Source organism: Rhineura floridana, chromosome 5 (assembly GCF_030035675.1).
Source record: "Rhineura floridana isolate rRhiFlo1 chromosome 5, rRhiFlo1.hap2, whole genome shotgun sequence".
NCBI classification, from domain to species: domain Eukaryota; kingdom Metazoa; phylum Chordata; class Lepidosauria; order Squamata; family Rhineuridae; genus Rhineura; species Rhineura floridana.
The window spans coordinates 104,589,906-104,607,510 of NC_084484.1; the positions used below are offsets into that span (position 1 = coordinate 104,589,906).

Below are 17,605 nucleotides of genomic sequence, written 5' to 3' on the forward strand. Positions count from 1 at the left end.
TTACTGTGAATGTGGTGATCTTGGCTGCTTTACTCCTCCCTGCTATCACAGTGGGCAAACAAGCCATGAACATTGGCTTGATATTATATCAAAGCCAGGGGTTGTAATTTGTTTCGCTGCCAGCGAAACACAATCTGTATCTTAGGTTTGTTCTTGCCCACCCCTGGTTTAAACAAATCATGATAGAAACTGACACATGTGGACATGAAGCTTGCTTTCAGCTTCAAGTACTGATAAAATAATGTTAATTTCTCATGAAGTACAGGATAAAATATAAGCTAAAATCCCTTAACAGTAGTCCAGTTTCTCTATAAACCATGCAATACACTGTTCTATGTACGTTTTTTCAATATTAATATTATTATACAGGCAGATACTCACTTTTTACAGACCTGAGCGAAGAGTTCTTTAGGGGTCACAGTGCCTCTTTTTGTCTCTTGCATTTCTGTCAGAAACCGGCACATCGCTAGTGTAAGAGGTCTTGGCTGATCAAGTGTAAGTATCAGAGGTTCCTGAACACCACATGAAGAAAGCCCAGCTCATGTATTTTAAGCAGAAATTCAGTTATTCATTCATTTGAAGAGACATACAAAAACATCTAGATTCTTCTAAGCAAAATATATATTTTTATAAATATAGTAGGCTGTATTGGATGCAGCACTCACAAAAAGACAATGGGAATTTCCACTCCTCTCCTTCACACTGCTTGTCATGAAGGTTAGAGGGCCATGAGAAAGGCTTGGAATATAGGGCAGGGGGTTGTAAGGTGGGAGGAGAACTGAGGGAAGGCCAGGTGGAGGAAGCTTGCACAACCTGAGTGAAAAAGTTCTAGAGATGTTATGGGAGTCTGGCTTGAAGAACTGTGGCGATTTCAGAAAACTTGCCCCAGAAAGAGAGGTGACTCTTTCACCATTTGAAGTTGGTTTGTTTGCCTAAACTGTAGTTAAGGCTAAGCGCATTTGTCCAGGTTTGACATAATGTTCAACTGCGGTTAGTTAAAAAATGAAGTGAAACTTTGATACCCTTCTCATCAGTACACAAGAGCCGGGGGGGGGGGGGGGAGCATAAGCCTGAGGCTTGTTCACATAGCACTAAACCATAGTTTAACATTATATCCAAAGAAAACCACTGTGTCAGCTGGCCTGCCTGGCCATCTCCTGATTCCAGACTGACCAAAGGGCCTGCAGAACTGCAAAATAGTCTTTTGGATAAAGCGTTCTTAAATAGACCTCTTAACAATTTTAATATGTCATAAAACAATAGCCGACATACTGTTATTGAGAAATCTGGTGGCTCAACTGTAACTGTTGTGTCAGGCATTTTAACCTCCTTCAGCAGCTCTCTCAAAATTGGTGTCTGTGATAAGTTCTGTAGAAAAATAAAACAGTCAATAGTTAACAAGTTTGAGAACTCATTGTCATACCCAGAAAACTCTTTATTTATGTTCAAAATCCTTAAGACCACCATTTACTCAAATAAATGTAGCAACGAAGATTGCTGCAAGAACAATGTGCTTTGTTCACCGTAATTTTCCTACTTGTCCACCTCATTTCTTGATGGCATACTATAAGCATTCTGGGCAACAAATACATGAATAGGTTTTGTCGCCAGAGATAGGCAAATGTATGTAGGTATGAACGTCAGCAGCTTAGACTTTGAAATAAGATAAAAATTTGGAATTGTTAAATAGAGGAAGGATGATCCAGACAAGATTTGTACTTTTGTTTCTCACTATGTATGTTGTAAGTTACTCAATATATATTCATACATTTATTTTTATTATTCACACCTTGGCAACTTTCCAGAAACATAGCTGCAGTGTTCACTGTGGGACTGTCCTGAAGATTATTCTGAATCTCTGGTGTAGAAGGCAGCTATCTGCCTCTTGACAAGAGCTGGGCACACAAGATATATTAAGCCAGATCTTGCTCATCTGTACTAGTTTCTAATTCTCTTCTGAGCCCGATTCAAGTTGCTGGTGACCACCTATACAACCCTAACCTGGGCCCAACATAACTGAGAAAATGTCTTCTCTCATAAGAACCTCCGCAGACAATAAGACCTGCTCATCTCAGCAATTTCCATCATACCTGCAAAACAGCGTTAAAGAAACAAGTATTCCCCAGGTTACTGAGGCCCTTCACCATCACTTCTGCATTGCCATTTAAATGAAGTTTGTTGTCCTTCAAGATCTCTTTTTTCTCCTTCACTTCCTCATTTTGGTGGTCCTTTATTTTTTTGTTTTCCAATAGTTTGTTTTCTTCATCTTTCAATGCTGAAATAAAAACAATTTATTTTGTGTTTTAAAAAACAATAAATCAAAAGATGACTGAATGCAGCAAATGCAAATATTACTCAAGACAAAACAAGATATTATGATAAACACAAAGAATTGTTTCTTATAAAAGACGGGGAATTCAAATGCAAAGATACCTAATCACAACTCAACATGTTGTGAGTTGTGTCCTCCCCAGTGAGGTGCACCTGTCTTCATCCATCATTATTGATTTTTAGGAGGAATTTGAAAACATTCTTGTTTACCCAGACATTTGATTGTTGAAGGAGACTGTTCCTGGCAACCCAGAGATTACTGGATGAAAGAATATTTTTAACTGTTTTTAGAATGCATTTTGTTGTGTTAAATTGTTTTGCTGATGTGTTTTCTGCCCTGGAGTCCTTCGAGAGGATGAGTGGGATATAAATTCAATAAATATATAAAGTTTACGATCCAGGCGTAAGACCTTATAGGCAACACAGGAGGAAAAAACAGAAACCAGCCTCTTAAAAAAATCTATCAGGTTTCAATTATTAATACCGCATAAGAGTTATAAATACATTATTCTCATTTAAATCTTAATGAGAACTTTAGCTGTGTATAAAAAACATTAATACATCTATAAGCGTATGAAATTCTTCTCCTTTTATTACTAAAAACAATGGAAATTCACTGTATGTGGTTTCATATCTTAACATGAAATATACCCGATATCCTGCTGAGAAGAAAACAGACTACATTCATAAGACATATCAAATGGGGTTTACAACCTGCCATCATTTTAAACACTTGCATCAGAGAGTGGGGTTGGAGGAGAGAAAGAATCCTGGAAGTCCTTTACTATATTAAACATGCTCAGAGGTGAGCCAATAAATACATTAATTTGAAAAGACAAAGGGCGATATCTACTTGTGGCATCTCACTTATGCAAATAGGACTTCCCCTTCCTCTCCCCCCCCCCCGCACACTAAAAAAAAACTGCTCTGGAGAACTGGGGAAGACCCAAACTGACTAGGGGTGCAGAAGGGGTGAGAGGAAGGTGAAGTCCTATCACATCTGGTGGCACAACATTAGCTCTCATCCAATGACTTGGGGTAAAGGATTTTATGTGCCTGATGCACTGCTATTGCTGAGGCTACGAAATTGGCCACCATAAATTCAAGCGCAGGATGTTAGTCACTATTAACTCAAATGCAGATAATTCCCATAGCCTATTCATTGATACAGTTAACAAAAGAAAATTGGTATTTCTAACACATTTTAGTCTGGAAGGTGGCATTGAACAAAAATCCCAATTTCTAAACCAGTTGACTGCAGTTTGTTAAAGTGCTAAGTGACTAATCATTTACTCACAAGTAAGCACATACTAATGCTCTCAGAACTTACCTGTATTCTCTATATTCACACGTGCTTGCTTTCTAACATAATCCACCACTTGGCCCAATTGTGTAGAACTGTTGTATGGGACCTCATTGTCACATAAATAGCACCTGTGTCCATAGAAATGACCAAAGAAGATCAATAAAAAACCACCCAAAGGCCAAACAGTCTGGCATAAAAATACAGTGTACATACATTATAAATCAAGTTATATTCACATATGATATGAAATAGAACTAGTTATCAGAGCTTTAAAGAGCAGAAGCCAGGGTTTCCTTCTTTACAGTTCTTTACTGCAAGATGTCCAGATGTTAAAATATTAGAACTTGTTGCCTATGACCAATAACTGTGCACAGTAGGCAAAGTTAACAACAACAACAAAAGACTAGATATATTTTAAAACTCCAGTAATTAGAACTAATTTGCCAGCAAATTCTAAGCATGTTTACTTAGAACTCTCACTGAACCTCACAATTTCCTAGTAAGCCAATATACGATTAACGCAGTCTTAGCACTTTATCATTACCACGTATTGTGTATTATTTAATCCTTAATTGCTGTTTTTTGTTTGCAAAAGAGCTTTTTGAAAAAATTTACTAAACAGGTACTATGATAAGATTTGGTGTGAGGGGAATCACTAAAGCAGTGAAGCCTCTAAAAAAATAGCATTTACAAAAAACATGTTGCCACCACTGAAAATCTGAATATTTGTACTTGGGGCTTAATATAATGTCAGTAATCAGTGTCTCAATCCAAGAACTTAGGTACTAATATGCAGTATTAATTTTAATATGTCAGAACAGGTCATTCTCTTTCACTTGATCCCACTGAAGCTGGATTTCATGATTGTAGCAAGAGACACCCATTAAAAATGAAGTGTATGCAATTCATAAAAAGTAGCTTCCCTCAAGCCCTAGGCCAATAAATTGGATCAAAGTACACAGCAGAATGCTTTGAATAAACAAGACATACAGCAGTGAGAAAAAGTTTGTGAATCTCTTAGGACTGTCACATATTTTCAACCTAAAATGTTAATAGATCTTAATCTAACCCCATAATCCTAGATAAAGACCAACAAATAACCTGATTAAACAAATGACACACAATCATGATGTGTTCTCAGTATTCATGCATCCACAACTGATTCAACAGTTAATATCCGTGTGTGGAAAAGTATGTGAACCTTTGGATTTATTACCTGGTGGGACCCCCTTGAGCAGCAATGACTTTAGGTAAGCGTTTCCTGTAATTGTTGGTCAGTCTCTCACATTGGTTTTGAGGAATGGTAGCCCATTCCTCCTTACAGAGCTGCTCCAACACAGTGACATTTGAGGGTTTCCTTGCATGAACAGCTTGCTTCAGGTCCTGCCACAGTATTTCGATGGGGTTTAGGTCCAGACTTTGACTAGGCCAGCGTTTCCCAACTAGTGGACCACCAGATGTTGTTGGACCACAATTCCCATCTTTCCTGACCATAGGCAATGCTGGCTGAGGCTGATGGGAGCTGTGGTCCAACAACATCTGGTGGCCCACTAGTTGGGAAAGGCTGGACTAGGCCATTCTAAAACACAGAATTTCTTCTTCCGCAGCTATTCTTTGGTAAATCTGCTTGTGTATTTAGGACCACTGTTGTGCTGCATGACCCACTTTCAGTTCAGTTTCAGCTCTTGGATGGATAGCCTGGCATTCTCTTCTAGAATTTTCTGATACACTGTAAAATTCATGGTTGTGTCAATTATGGCAAGCTGTCCAGGTCCTGAGGCAGCAAAGCAGGCTCAAACCTTCACATTCCCACCACCATGCTTGAGTTGGGATGAGGTTCTACTGTTCAATCTCACATGTTTATTTTTTGCCTAACATAACATTTCTTGTTGAGGCCAAAATGTTCTACCTTTGACTTGTCTATCCAGAGAACATGGTCCAGATGTCTTGGGAATCATCTATGTGATCTTTAGCAAGCGTCAAACAGGCAGCAATGTTATTTTTAGAGAACAGTGGTCTCCTCCTGTCTCTCCTCTCATGAACACCATTCTTGTTCAGTCTTTTCCTGATCATTCAGTCATGAACACTCACATTAGCCAAGGCAAGAGTGGCTTGCAGATCCTTGGATGTTACTCTGGGGTTCTTTGTGCCTTCCTGGATGATCTGCCAGTTTGTTCCAGGAGAGATTTTAATAGGATGACAGCTCCTCAGTAGAGTGACTGTGGTCTTGAACCTTCTCCATTTGTAAACTTTCTGTCTGACAGTGGATTGGTGGAGCTCCAAATCCTTAGAAATGGTTTTGTAACCCTTTCTAAACTGATGAGCAGCAATAACTCCTTTTCTGAGGTCCTCAGAGATATCTTTTGATCGTGGCATGACATCTTTCCACACAACAGCATGATGAAGACCAAACTCACAAAGTTTCTGAACCTTTTATGGGGTGGGGCCTCCCAAACTCACCCCTGCAAACCTACCTAATTACTTAAGCACCTGATTCTAATTATTCCCTATAACTGAGCTGATGCAACCGAGGTACACTTACTTTTCCACCTACCCCGACTCTTATGTAGTCATTGTTTGCCTAATTTTCACTTCGTTTTATTTCACAAGACACAGCATTGGTTAAGATAATCCTGTTGGGTATTTAGAAAAGGACTGGTTTTGATTCACGAAGGCTATCATGGTAAAATGGAACAGTTTTCCTCACCAGAAGGGTGTTTTCTCTGGGGGCACCAAGTGGGTATTGTCTTCCTGGTACTTGAGGCAGGAAAGAGTTAACATTCCAAGGGACTGTTACCTTAGCCCCTCCCATGGAGTGACAGTTCGCTATCTGGCCAAGCTTAAAAGTATTAACACTTACAACACTAACATAACTCAAAATAACATTGCATTTGATGAAACCAACATAAAACATGAACTTGCAAACTTCTAGATCAGTTCCATGACCCTTCAATTTTCCTTGTGTTATTCTTCCTCATGTTTCATCCCAGGGTGGACCTTGGTGGTGTCCTGGTGCCCCCAGAGAAGCACCTTTCTGGTGAGTAAAACAGTTCCTTCTCCAGTGGGCACCAGGACACCCCCAAGTGGGATGTTCCAAAGCTAACCTATTGTATGGGTGGGCCATAAGTGGTTAATGATTTTTCAGCACCTGCTGGATAACTTTCCTACCAAAAGCTGCCTCCGCAGATGCATAACACCCATCTTATATTACTTGATAAATGTACAGGCGGGCCCCGCTTGTAGGGCAGGTTCAGTTCCGGACTACTGTCGTAAAGCGGAAATCGCCGTAAAGTGGAACCCATTGATGATAATGGGGTGCGTCGCACGAAAATGCCGTCAAAATGGCACGCGATGAGAAAAAACCACCATAAAAGCGGAACAAGCGCCTTAATGTGGGGACTTTCCCTAATTGAAAGCCGCCGCATTAGTGAATCGCTGTACAGCGAAGCGCTGTAAAGTGGGGCCCTACTATATCCGGGTTTGCCCAAGTGGCGGCCCGACAAACCTCTTGTAGAGGAACCTTTGTCGTATGTGCTGCATAAGCAGCTGCTGCTCCTGTTAAATGTGCCATGATACCAGGTGCAGAGTAAGGTGACCCCCTGAATGCTTTGGAAGCAGCCAGAGAAGCTCCAGCTAAGAGGAACTCACTAATGGACACCTGGTAATTTATGTAACCAAACCTCCTGCATGTTTTGACAGCAGCCAGGAAATCTCCGACTAGGTGAAACTTCTCATACCTGCACAGCAATCCCTCAAATATTGGCATGCTATGTGAACCTGCTGAGTGCCAATAATCTGCAAATGTACACTTCTGTTTAAATGAACACAAAGGAACAACAGAAGGCCCGGTAGCCTCAATTTACAGTGAATTAAGGATCGTATAAGGATCTTGTGTTTGTCTTTGATTCTGTGGCCCATTCTCAAAAAACTATATAAAAACTATCTACCTGTTGAAGACAAAGAATAAAGACAAGTTAACTTAGTAAATATGCATTAAATTTGCTACTGATCTTTCTCGAAGGAGGAAACGAAACAGAACTGCATATGTGTGAACCTTAGCCAAGTTGTGCAGAGTACTAATCCCCACCAAAGGTTACTTTGATCCAACAAATAATTTAATCTATAAACTAATATTTGTAATATTAATATATAAACTGTTTTATGCTGCCCTGGGACCTGGTGGCGAAGGGCAGGCAATAAACTGAACATCAATACCACTCCAACAGTTCCTTAGCTAATGAACTGAACCCACTAGTAAAATAATAGTATGTTGTTGCAGAAGATATGGCTGAAGCCCCCTGGAAACTCTTGAAACAAAAACAATCTATATTCTATTTATTTGTTGTATTTAATCATTATTGTTAAGGTCATTCTATAGGGGACCCTTAAACACCTCAAGAATTGATAAGATATATGTAATTATCCATTCCTTCAGCTGTTAAGGACTGCAGCTCTCCAGGAGAGCAAACTTGTGCTATGTGCTGCTACTCTTGGAAAATACTTTCAAACAAAAACTTTCCAGGGCTATCTGCTAGAAATAACCTTCACATTCTCATGACGCTCATGAGGTAACTGATATTTACTTATGTATATGCCTCTGGCGCAATGAGGAACTAGCAGACTTATCCCAAAGAGCTAATGTTCTGGTGTGGTGAGGGGAAAAACTTAGTCTCCACAGACATGTCTTATAACTCTCCAGCACCATATGAACATTCTTGGGTCCAAATAACCACAAATTGGCTTTTAGGACTAAAAAATATGTTGACCCTCGTAGCTGGATCTTATGACCCACTCCTGAATGACCGATGTGACAACCCCATAATTACTAAGTAGCATCCCCTTATTATATGTTGCTATAATCCTCATGATCATCGTTATCATTTTCATGTTATTTTCCTCTCGCTGAGGGACTCAACGTTCATGGAGCTAATAATGACCATCAAGGCAGTCTGCCACACAAGAAAAAATGCATTAGCATCTTGCCACTCTGATCTGACCAGTTTCTGAGACAGAGACAGAACAGAAATAGTCTATCCTTGAGACTTGTATCAAGAGCAGCAAACACCCCTGAGAAGTAGAAGGGTTGGACTTCACACCTGGTACATTGTGTCCAAGGCTGTTGTGGCCTTATAAACAGGTGTAGGCCATGATTTATTAGAGACCATGTCATTACTTCTTTCTACATTCAGAACATACCATACCTAATCACAACTTATCTAATATTTTACTGAGCCAGCAAAAGCTGATGATAATAATGAAACGGACTGTCCAGCAGAGTGCAGTGACAGCTCTCTGCCTTTGAAAGGCTGACTGCAGCTTCTGATTATTGAATGTGGAGGCTGGAACCCAGTAATTCTTCACATCCTGATGTGGAAGCGCCCAAATTGGCCCCATATACAGTACTTGGCAACTGTGGCACTGTAGTGGAATTGTAAGTAGTAAGATGTTGCTGTGGAATAGCATGAGGCTCAAAACTGAACTGAAGACTGTTACTGAGCAGTAGGATGCACTTCATGCATCCAGTCATGTCTAATTAGAAGATTAGCTTTGGCCACTAAAATAAGCACTGGCAAATTGCTAATAGTCAAGAGTTTATACATAAAGTCTGGGTCTGTAGAATAGTATCTATTTGCCAAAACCATTAGTCTTTTAGTCTGAAGAAGTGCTACGCCTTCAATCTAAGTCTTTTACTTAGGAGCTAGACTGAAATACCTTGTGATTAGTACTAGGTTCTTTTGGAACATCTGTGCTTTGAATGATCCAATGCTGCTAACATTCTACAAAAACAAATGAATAAAAGTTCATCGTTAACAGAGTGTGAAATACTTTCTTTTCAATCTATACCAGGAAATTACTTTCCCTCCTCAATATCTGGTGTCACGAGGATCAAGAGAATCAGTGTTCATAGCAGCATCTGGCTGTGTAGCAACCTGTGATGTCACTCTGAACTCTGGCCCATAGCCCACTGGAATTGCTTGCAAGTCTGGGAACTTAACACCCTCCTCATCTGAAGAGGAAGTGTGCCTATGACATGGCTTTCTCGTAATCTGACTGTGCGTCTGACTAATTTATTTTATTTATTCATTTTTTAATCATCCTCATCACTGTTTTTGCAGGACTTGGCAGTTGATCAGCCTGTCTGTGGCTGGACTGAGAAACTACACACTGTGAATTAGACAACTGCAGCGCACCCAATGTGTCACTATATGTCCCTGTTGAGTGCACTTGAGCCACTGTATCTCAGCAAGTGAGAGATTTAACATCTTTCAGCCAAACTGATCTTATCTGCTGCTAAAACAGATGCAGATCAGATAACCACATGGACTAAGTGTCCTGCTCACTTGATCTGAATATAGGCCAATAAGCACATATAGCCCCTGTGTTCCCTGCATTTTCTTTGTCGAGACCAGTTTTGTTTTGTTTTGAATTAAGTGTCTTTGATGCTTGTGCCCACAAATTCATCACTTGATGCAGATAATGCACATGAAGCAGCCCCTAGTACTTGCGTTTGAGGTGGGCGCTGCGCATTTGAAAGCAGCTCATCTGCATGCTTCATTGCAGTTTGCCAAGCTGAATTAATGCACTTCAACTGACCAGGGCATCCAGGCCATGCTTCCCTCATATAGTGTGTCTTCCTCCTCTCCAGCAAGTCAGCTGCCTTTGTAATGGCCATTAGTTGCTGCCCAGTCATTGCCATGGGACTACCCAAGACTATTGAGGGAACACAGCAGGATTATTCAGACCAAACAGTTAATTTACAATTACATAAGACATCAGAAATTGACTTTGCCATCCTTTATGGAAAGGCATCAGGGTGGACTGCTCTTCCACCTGTGAACCATCTATATCCTTCTTCAGAGACAACTGAATCATCGTGTTGCGTCTCAGTGGGTTGTCTGCCAAATCTCTGTACCATCAGCCTCAGTGCTCTACCTCTGGACACATCATGTGGGTCTGGTTAAACACTGTCACATGTTCTCTGTTGCCCCTGCTGCTCATTAGCAGCATTGTTTAGCTGACTCAAATGAACACTGTGCTGCAATGTGTTGGAAGGTAAGTGATTATTCACTGGTGCAGGGTGTGACTGTGTAACTTGTTGCATTTGTGCAGGTGCTACTTGAAAAGACTGGCTAGTTCTGCAGAAATATCACTAATCAGGGCTCTACTAATGTGATTTAATGCAGCAGGACTTAAATGAAAAGATTCTACCTGCTGAGTTTCTTGACTGAAACTGGAGATGGCAGCAGAAAGCAAATTAACTGTGTGTGTTTAATCTCTATGCTTTTGCTGCCGTTTTTGACCAGAGGTAGCAGGATTACACAATGACACCGTATCTAAACAGGTCTGTGGAAGTTACCCTAGTGCACTCTTCTTCCTCTGAATTTGAGCTGAAAACGACCAAAGGATCTGGAGCCCTTTCATCCTCATCTTTTGTTGCCACCCACTGCTGGCTTTGCTCTCCCACATAAGCTGCTCTTCTGCACTTCTAATAATGTTGGTAAAACTGCATTTTTATTTTTGTCCTTCGTTTTGGCGGTATTTTCCCTCCCTGATTGCTCTGCTACCACATCGCTTGCAGGGGTTGTAAAGCTTTTGTGCATGTTTCTGGCCCTCTCTGTGCTACCGCAAGAGTTAATGGGCTACCCGCTGCCTGTGAGGCTGTTTTCTGTTGCTCAAATGGCAGCCTTCTGCACTGCAACGTTAGTAAGACTGCTTCATTAATACTCTCATTATTTTTAGCAGCATAAATTGTCCCGGATAGTTGTGCCACTGCATTGCTTCATTTTTGGTTTTGGCAATGTGCTTCCTCTCTGATTGCTCTGCTGCTGCATTGGTTACAGGGTTAACAGTGCTTAGCTGCCGATTCCTAGCGTCTCTCTGTGCTACCGCAAGAGTGGATGGGCCATACGCTATGAGGCTGTTTGTTGATTTAACCAGCATCTTTTTCTATGAGCGGGCTGAAGGCGCAACCGCACCAACCACTCTTGCCGCCTTCTATACTGATGTTATTTTTTAAGTGCTCCTTAGGCATTTCGCAGCTAGCAATTTTTTTCCTTTTCAGAAAAGTCGTCTTGGTCACAGCTGAATCAATACACAGAATTCATTAGATAAAATGAAATTAATTTGAACACCTCAGCTAATTATCTAGGTAATTAACTCAAGGTATCAAATGCTGAGGGCACTCAATCTAACAATATAATAAACTGACCAATGGACATAACGGATACTTAACAGTCAATCAGCCACGCACACAATTCATTTGGAAAAACTGTAAATGACACTCAAACACACACCACTCAGAAAGGAACTCAGACACAATAAATCAACAACAGTAGGTACAGATTTGGGATTCTAAGAAAGGATATAAGCCAGCCAGACTGAAGAGGAAGATGAAAACAGTACTGCTCAAGCCAGGCAGGCAAACGAACTGTCACTCCGTGGGAAGGGCTAAAGTGAGAGTCCCTTGTAGTGTTAACTCTTTCCTGCCTCAAGTATGAGGAAGACAATACCCACTTGGCAGTGTCTTGGTGCCCACTGGATAATATGGAATTTCCATAATTATCGTTAGGGTTCACAAACTTTTTCTCACCACTGTAGGAAGTCTGGACTTACTTTTTTTTTAATTGCACTCCATGTGTGCTGGGACATATTCAGAGTTATCAATGGCATAAGAGTCCCCATAACGGCTTTTCTACAATAGAAGGTACAAGAGGACCCTCCATACAGGACAAAGAGAACAAACTACATAGTCAACCAAAGCATGACAGAATCGATAAATAAAATGAATTCAGGTATACAGCCCAAAAGATTACATAATCATGAAAAATATGTATGCTTCCAACTGGAAAATTGACAGACTGACCACACGCTCCAGTTGTCCAAACTGAGAACCAAACAGTGAGGTTCTGATCTTGGTGTTTCATAATGCTTTAAAGCATGTTGTTCTTGAGAATTTCTGCCACAGCCCTGTAACAGCAACAGCCACAAATAAGAAAAAAGCTGTAAGTCAAAACAAAAACTTTAATAATTTTTATTAAACTATTTCAAAGTCTCACTTAAAGCAATTTAGTTTAATAACTAAATTGCTTTAAGTGAGACTTTGAAATAGTTGCAATGCATTTCACATTTCACAAGCAATTTCATATTTGCTTGACGTCCAGCCAAGAAAATTGCTAACGTTCAATGTAGGGACAAGATAATCTGAAATGATAAAAAGCAGATGCTCTCTGTGTGATGCTTGGGTCTGAAGGTTCCCATATGCCTATATACCAATTTTCAGGTATTTAACAAAAATAGCAAGCTGTATTATGACGAAATTAAAATATTTGGATTACAACTACCATAAGGAATAACGACTGTCAGTGCTAATGAAACAAAGCAATTATATACTTTCCAATCTAGTATGAATATTATAGGAAAAAAGAGATACCGTGTGGCCACATTTTAGACATAACCATATGGAAGGTCTGTCTTCTGCTTCCTCTTCAGTTTTCTCATGTGTCTCACTGTCTGGTGTCCGGCAATCCTGGCAGGAGTTCCAGTCTATATTCTGCAATACCTTTTTCAGGTGACCTTGTTCCAATCCTTTGCGAAGGTGCTTACACACATGTTCTATTAGGAAGTTTAAACAATGCAAACCCACTGTTAAAGGGGGTTAAGAGACAATCTTTAGAACCCATGTGGTGTAGGAGTGGATACCTTAACTCCAGTCTCTGCTTGTCCCTCAGTCTAACCTACCTCTCCAGGGCTGTTGTGAGAACAAAATGAGACAACTCGCATTGTTAGTGTGGTTAGTGTGGCATATATAACCTCCTTGGAGGAAAATGAGACACAGACGTGATAAACGAACAAATTCCTAAGGAGCATATCCAAAGAACTGTGAGTAGAAGAAAAACAGGTGCTTGTGCTGTTCTACAAAAGCTTCCAGTAGAGTTTGTGCAACGTTATATAAAATGTTATATAGATCTCATGCTTCCACTTGAGCAAGACCTTGTTTTATTTGTTCTTAAAACATTTTTCTTAAAGAAAGGCATCTACTTTTTTTAGGTGCATGAACTTATAAAAGGCAGACTCATTACCTTCTTTCCTAGATGGTCTTAATTTTTCCTCTTTTCCCAAGCCTCTTTCCAATATTAATTAATATCTAAATACATGTATATATTTATTTAGTAATTTGATATAACAAGCACAACCAAATTGTTTTATACAGAAAAGTTTAGACAAAAAAGGGAAAGTAATTCCATCATTTTTATATTGAGGATAATGGTACCTGACTGTTAACCTTCTTACCGCTACTATACCCATACCCATAGAGCAGTAGGGTTCCAAGCCAAAGGTCAGACATTTTGTCCCAATTCAGAGAAAACTAGGCACTGAAGTCAACAGCATTTGTACAAAATTAAATGTTAACTCCTATCAATTTCACTGGGATGGTCAAACCTTTTCCTGGAGTGCAGTCTTTGGCAAATTCATAGCATGCTGAAGATGAGATCACCAATTTATTTATTATGATTATTAATAATTATTAAATTTATATTCCACCCTTTCTTCCAAAGGATCCCAGGGTGGCACATTTAAGATTAATTTAAGAATTAATATTAAAAATGAATTCGGACAATGCTGTTTATCAATAAATCAACTCTACAGGAGTTGATTTACATTAGGGCAAGTGCCTTCAAAGTGACTAAATTTCTGCCAAGGAAATAAGTAGCTATTATAAACTCTTTCTTCCTTAGAGCTATTCAACGATTGACAATATTTGCAATTATAAAGCATACCTGGTACATCTGATGAGTCATCTAATGGAATGTTTTTCCCTTTTGTTCGTTTCTTTCCCATGTTAATGCTCCTCAGATTTACTTCACATCAAACAAGCATGGCCTAAAAGAGCAAGAAATATTATCATTTATTCTCAACGCTTCAAAAATCTAGAAGCAGGTACATTAAAGACCCAGTTCTTCAAGGTGAAGAAAAAACCCTAAACATAATTATGTGCCATGGAACAAGTGGGATGGGGTTTATGTTGCCAGTCATTTTTTCCTGCCTTGTATTTTTTATTAATCCTTGGGAATGAGAGTCGGAAGGGGCAAAAGTGCAACCCAGTACAACCTATAGCTGAAAGGTTCACACGGATCCCACGAAAGCAATCTACAGAGTATACACATTTGTTTAACATCAAAATGCACATTAGTAAAACAGAAAATTGAACTTACCATGAAGTGTCCTTCTGGTCAGCAGGGAGTGGAGCACACAGGAATGGGTTAACTCCTCTAATTAACTAACCTCTTTTTCAGGTTACTGACTCTGCCTCCAGGAAGAGTTAACACATTCCTGTTTGTTCCACTCTTCCACTGACCAAAAATGGTCACATTTAGATGACCAATTTTCAATTTAAGACACCGAGATATGCACAAGCTTCAGGCAATTGCATTCAGCCACTTTGCTTCTCCCTTCATGCAAACAAATCAGGAAACCTCACTTAATGAAAGCTTCCCATTACATCTGAACCAGGAAACTATGATTTCCTGGCTTGTTTGCTCACCATGTTGTAAAGTTGACTTCAGTATCCAATCTTGTTTAGAAGCAACCAGTTTAATGTTTGGACATAAGTGGAAGCTATGGTGAACTACAGATTCCTGGCTCTTGCAAAGACAGGAGTAAAGTGGATGCCTGACACTAAGATTTGATCACCCGAATGTGAACAGGAAGGCCACAACTCAATAAGAACACCCATATGATATAATAGATAGTGTTGGACTACAAAGATCTTGAGTTTAAATCCCTCCTTAACCATAAAGCTCTCTGGATGGCCATGGGGAAGTCACTATCTCTCAGCATGGCAACAGTGTTGTTGCAAGGACAATGTGGGATAGTCCCAAATATATCATCTTGAGCTTCTCAGAGGGAAAGTAGGACACACAAGTAATAAAACTGCATCAATGCAAGTATTGCCAGTAATATTTCAGAGAGCTGAATATGAAGTTAGTGCCATGTTCTAGTACAACAGGTTAATCTAGTCTGATGGGATCTCCCAAACTAAACCACAAAATGCTACAGTATAAGGGTATGGGTTTATATATTTTCAAGTGTACTCTCTGCTTTCTTGGGAACACTCAGAAATGTATAACATTTTGCAACAGAAAATATATGGAAACAAGCTTGTTTGCTAGTACAATATACTCAATACTTCAGATTGTGATTGGCTTGACTTGTTGTTACCTTTATCTTATGCTCCTAGATGTTGGTATGTATTTTGCTTCTGGTGTTGTTTCCCCTGGGCAAATGACAGGTTAGCCTGTATTATACAGAACCTACATTCTAATTCGGATTTGGCAAGTATCTAAAGAAACACCAATGGGGGGACGCACTTGTATTTCTTGACTAGCAGTAGCCAGGCCATATGGCAAACTACTTTGGAAAATCTTTTGACTATTGTTTAAAATAATTTGAACAACAGAGATCCCCTGGCTATACCTATAGTAGTTTATGGATCCTAATCTTGGGTTGTTGATTTTTTTATGTAATGGCAATAAAAAAGGAACGTGTATATGGTTTCTAGGAAGGAGCACCAACATAAATTCACTTAGATTCCAGTCTCTAGACTGCCTGTACAGTAGGGATGGGATCCAGTACCGCTTTGAAAGCATTCTATCAACCTAACAGGTAGTATCGATTTGATATCGTTCTTTGTCCACTATCCACTGCTTCACCGTTCCAATGTTTTCCCTTCCCAAAAATATTGATATTAATATGAATATTTTCTTTCAAAATATCAGTGTTTCCTTTCAGAATTTTAAAAGAAAATATTGATATTTTGAAAGAATATCAATATTTAAAAATATATTGATATTATGATGAAAAACTATTGATAAAGGAAAAGACAATGTCTCTGTCACCTCCTCCTCTGTGATTGTATTTCTGTAGAGATTATTCAAAAGTGATTGCCATAATATCTTTCAATATGTTGTCAGAATAGTACTACATACTCTGGTTTCTCCTTCCAATAGGAACAAGTTTAGTGAACTCTGAGTTCCCAGAGTTCTTTACTCAGTTTTCTATAGTACTAGTCGCCATAATCTCCAGAGTGGAATACACTACAGCACCCTTGGAAGGGGGAAAGCAGTCTCTTTTGCTGTGATGCTCACAGAAATCCATATTCCTGTTACTTTTAACTCTTTTTTTAGTAAAAAGAATACAGGAGTTAAAAAACAGGAAGGTCTTAATATTTTGAATTTAAGGTCATGGCTAAAGACAAGGAACCATTCATCGATTGTTCTCGGACTTATTTCCATTTCCTTAGGTTCACCAAATTATTAGTAACTGGGATCCCAAAGGTGGGGGAAACGCACCTGTTTTTCTACAGGGTAGTCTTACTCTACTACTACTACTAATTATTGTTATTGTTGTTATTATTAGTGAATCACCTCCCATGAGGATCCTGAAGTGATTTACAACACTATAACATATACAAAATAATTACATATATAAAAACAGCCAAAACAATTGCACACATAAAAGCAATTATAAATATAAAAACAGTTTAAAACAACAGCACATAAATAAAATAAATCCATGGGAATGAGTAGCTGGTCTTTTGTGCTTTTAGCAGCAGCCTGCACGCAGAACTTGAGACAGGTGGAAATATTTCCCTTAACTTTTTATCTTCATGCCAGCAGAAAAAAATTACCTGCCAAACTTCTGCATGTTCTGTGACCAAGACCAGAAAGAGAGGTGGCAACTTTGCTTAATCAAACCCAAGTGCTGCGTTCCCCTGACCGACCTAGTGTTTGCGTACAATCACTTAAACCCTCTTGGTAGCCCTAAGCACTTCTCCCTTCCCACACGGGTGTAACAACCATTAAGAAGTTGGCAGTTCGAGGGTAGAGGAACAGAACGGTTTGCCTCTCCAAGAAGACCTGACAGAACTGGCACTGCTTGCTACCTCCCTCTCTCCAGCTACGAGCTCTT

General features: G+C 39.5%; 1 protein-coding gene across 8 annotated transcripts in view; it reads right to left on the reverse strand.

Moving 5' to 3' along the window:
• Positions 1 to 17,605, reverse strand: part of USP16 (ubiquitin specific peptidase 16) — a 38,922-nt gene that overhangs the window by 20,606 nt on the left and 711 nt on the right. For 5 of the 8 annotated variants that reach the window (XM_061627858.1, XM_061627856.1, XM_061627861.1 and 2 more), the window contains exons 2-8: positions 14,416 to 14,518; positions 13,068 to 13,249; positions 12,501 to 12,604; positions 3,662 to 3,765; positions 2,091 to 2,275; positions 1,273 to 1,368; positions 382 to 512 (exon numbers count right to left, since the gene is read on the reverse strand). In XM_061627858.1, coding sequence (XP_061483842.1) covers positions 382 to 512; positions 1,273 to 1,368; positions 2,091 to 2,275; positions 3,662 to 3,765; positions 12,501 to 12,604; positions 13,068 to 13,249; positions 14,416 to 14,476 — 863 coding nt within the window. In that variant the 5' untranslated portion in view covers positions 14,477 to 14,518. Of the gene's footprint in view, positions 1 to 381; positions 513 to 1,272; positions 1,369 to 2,090; positions 2,276 to 3,661; positions 3,766 to 12,500; positions 12,605 to 13,067; positions 13,250 to 14,415; positions 14,519 to 15,856; positions 15,912 to 17,324; positions 17,568 to 17,605 lie in introns of those variants that run through there. The other 3 variants (XM_061627857.1, XM_061627859.1, XM_061627860.1) reach the window with 2 other exon arrangements.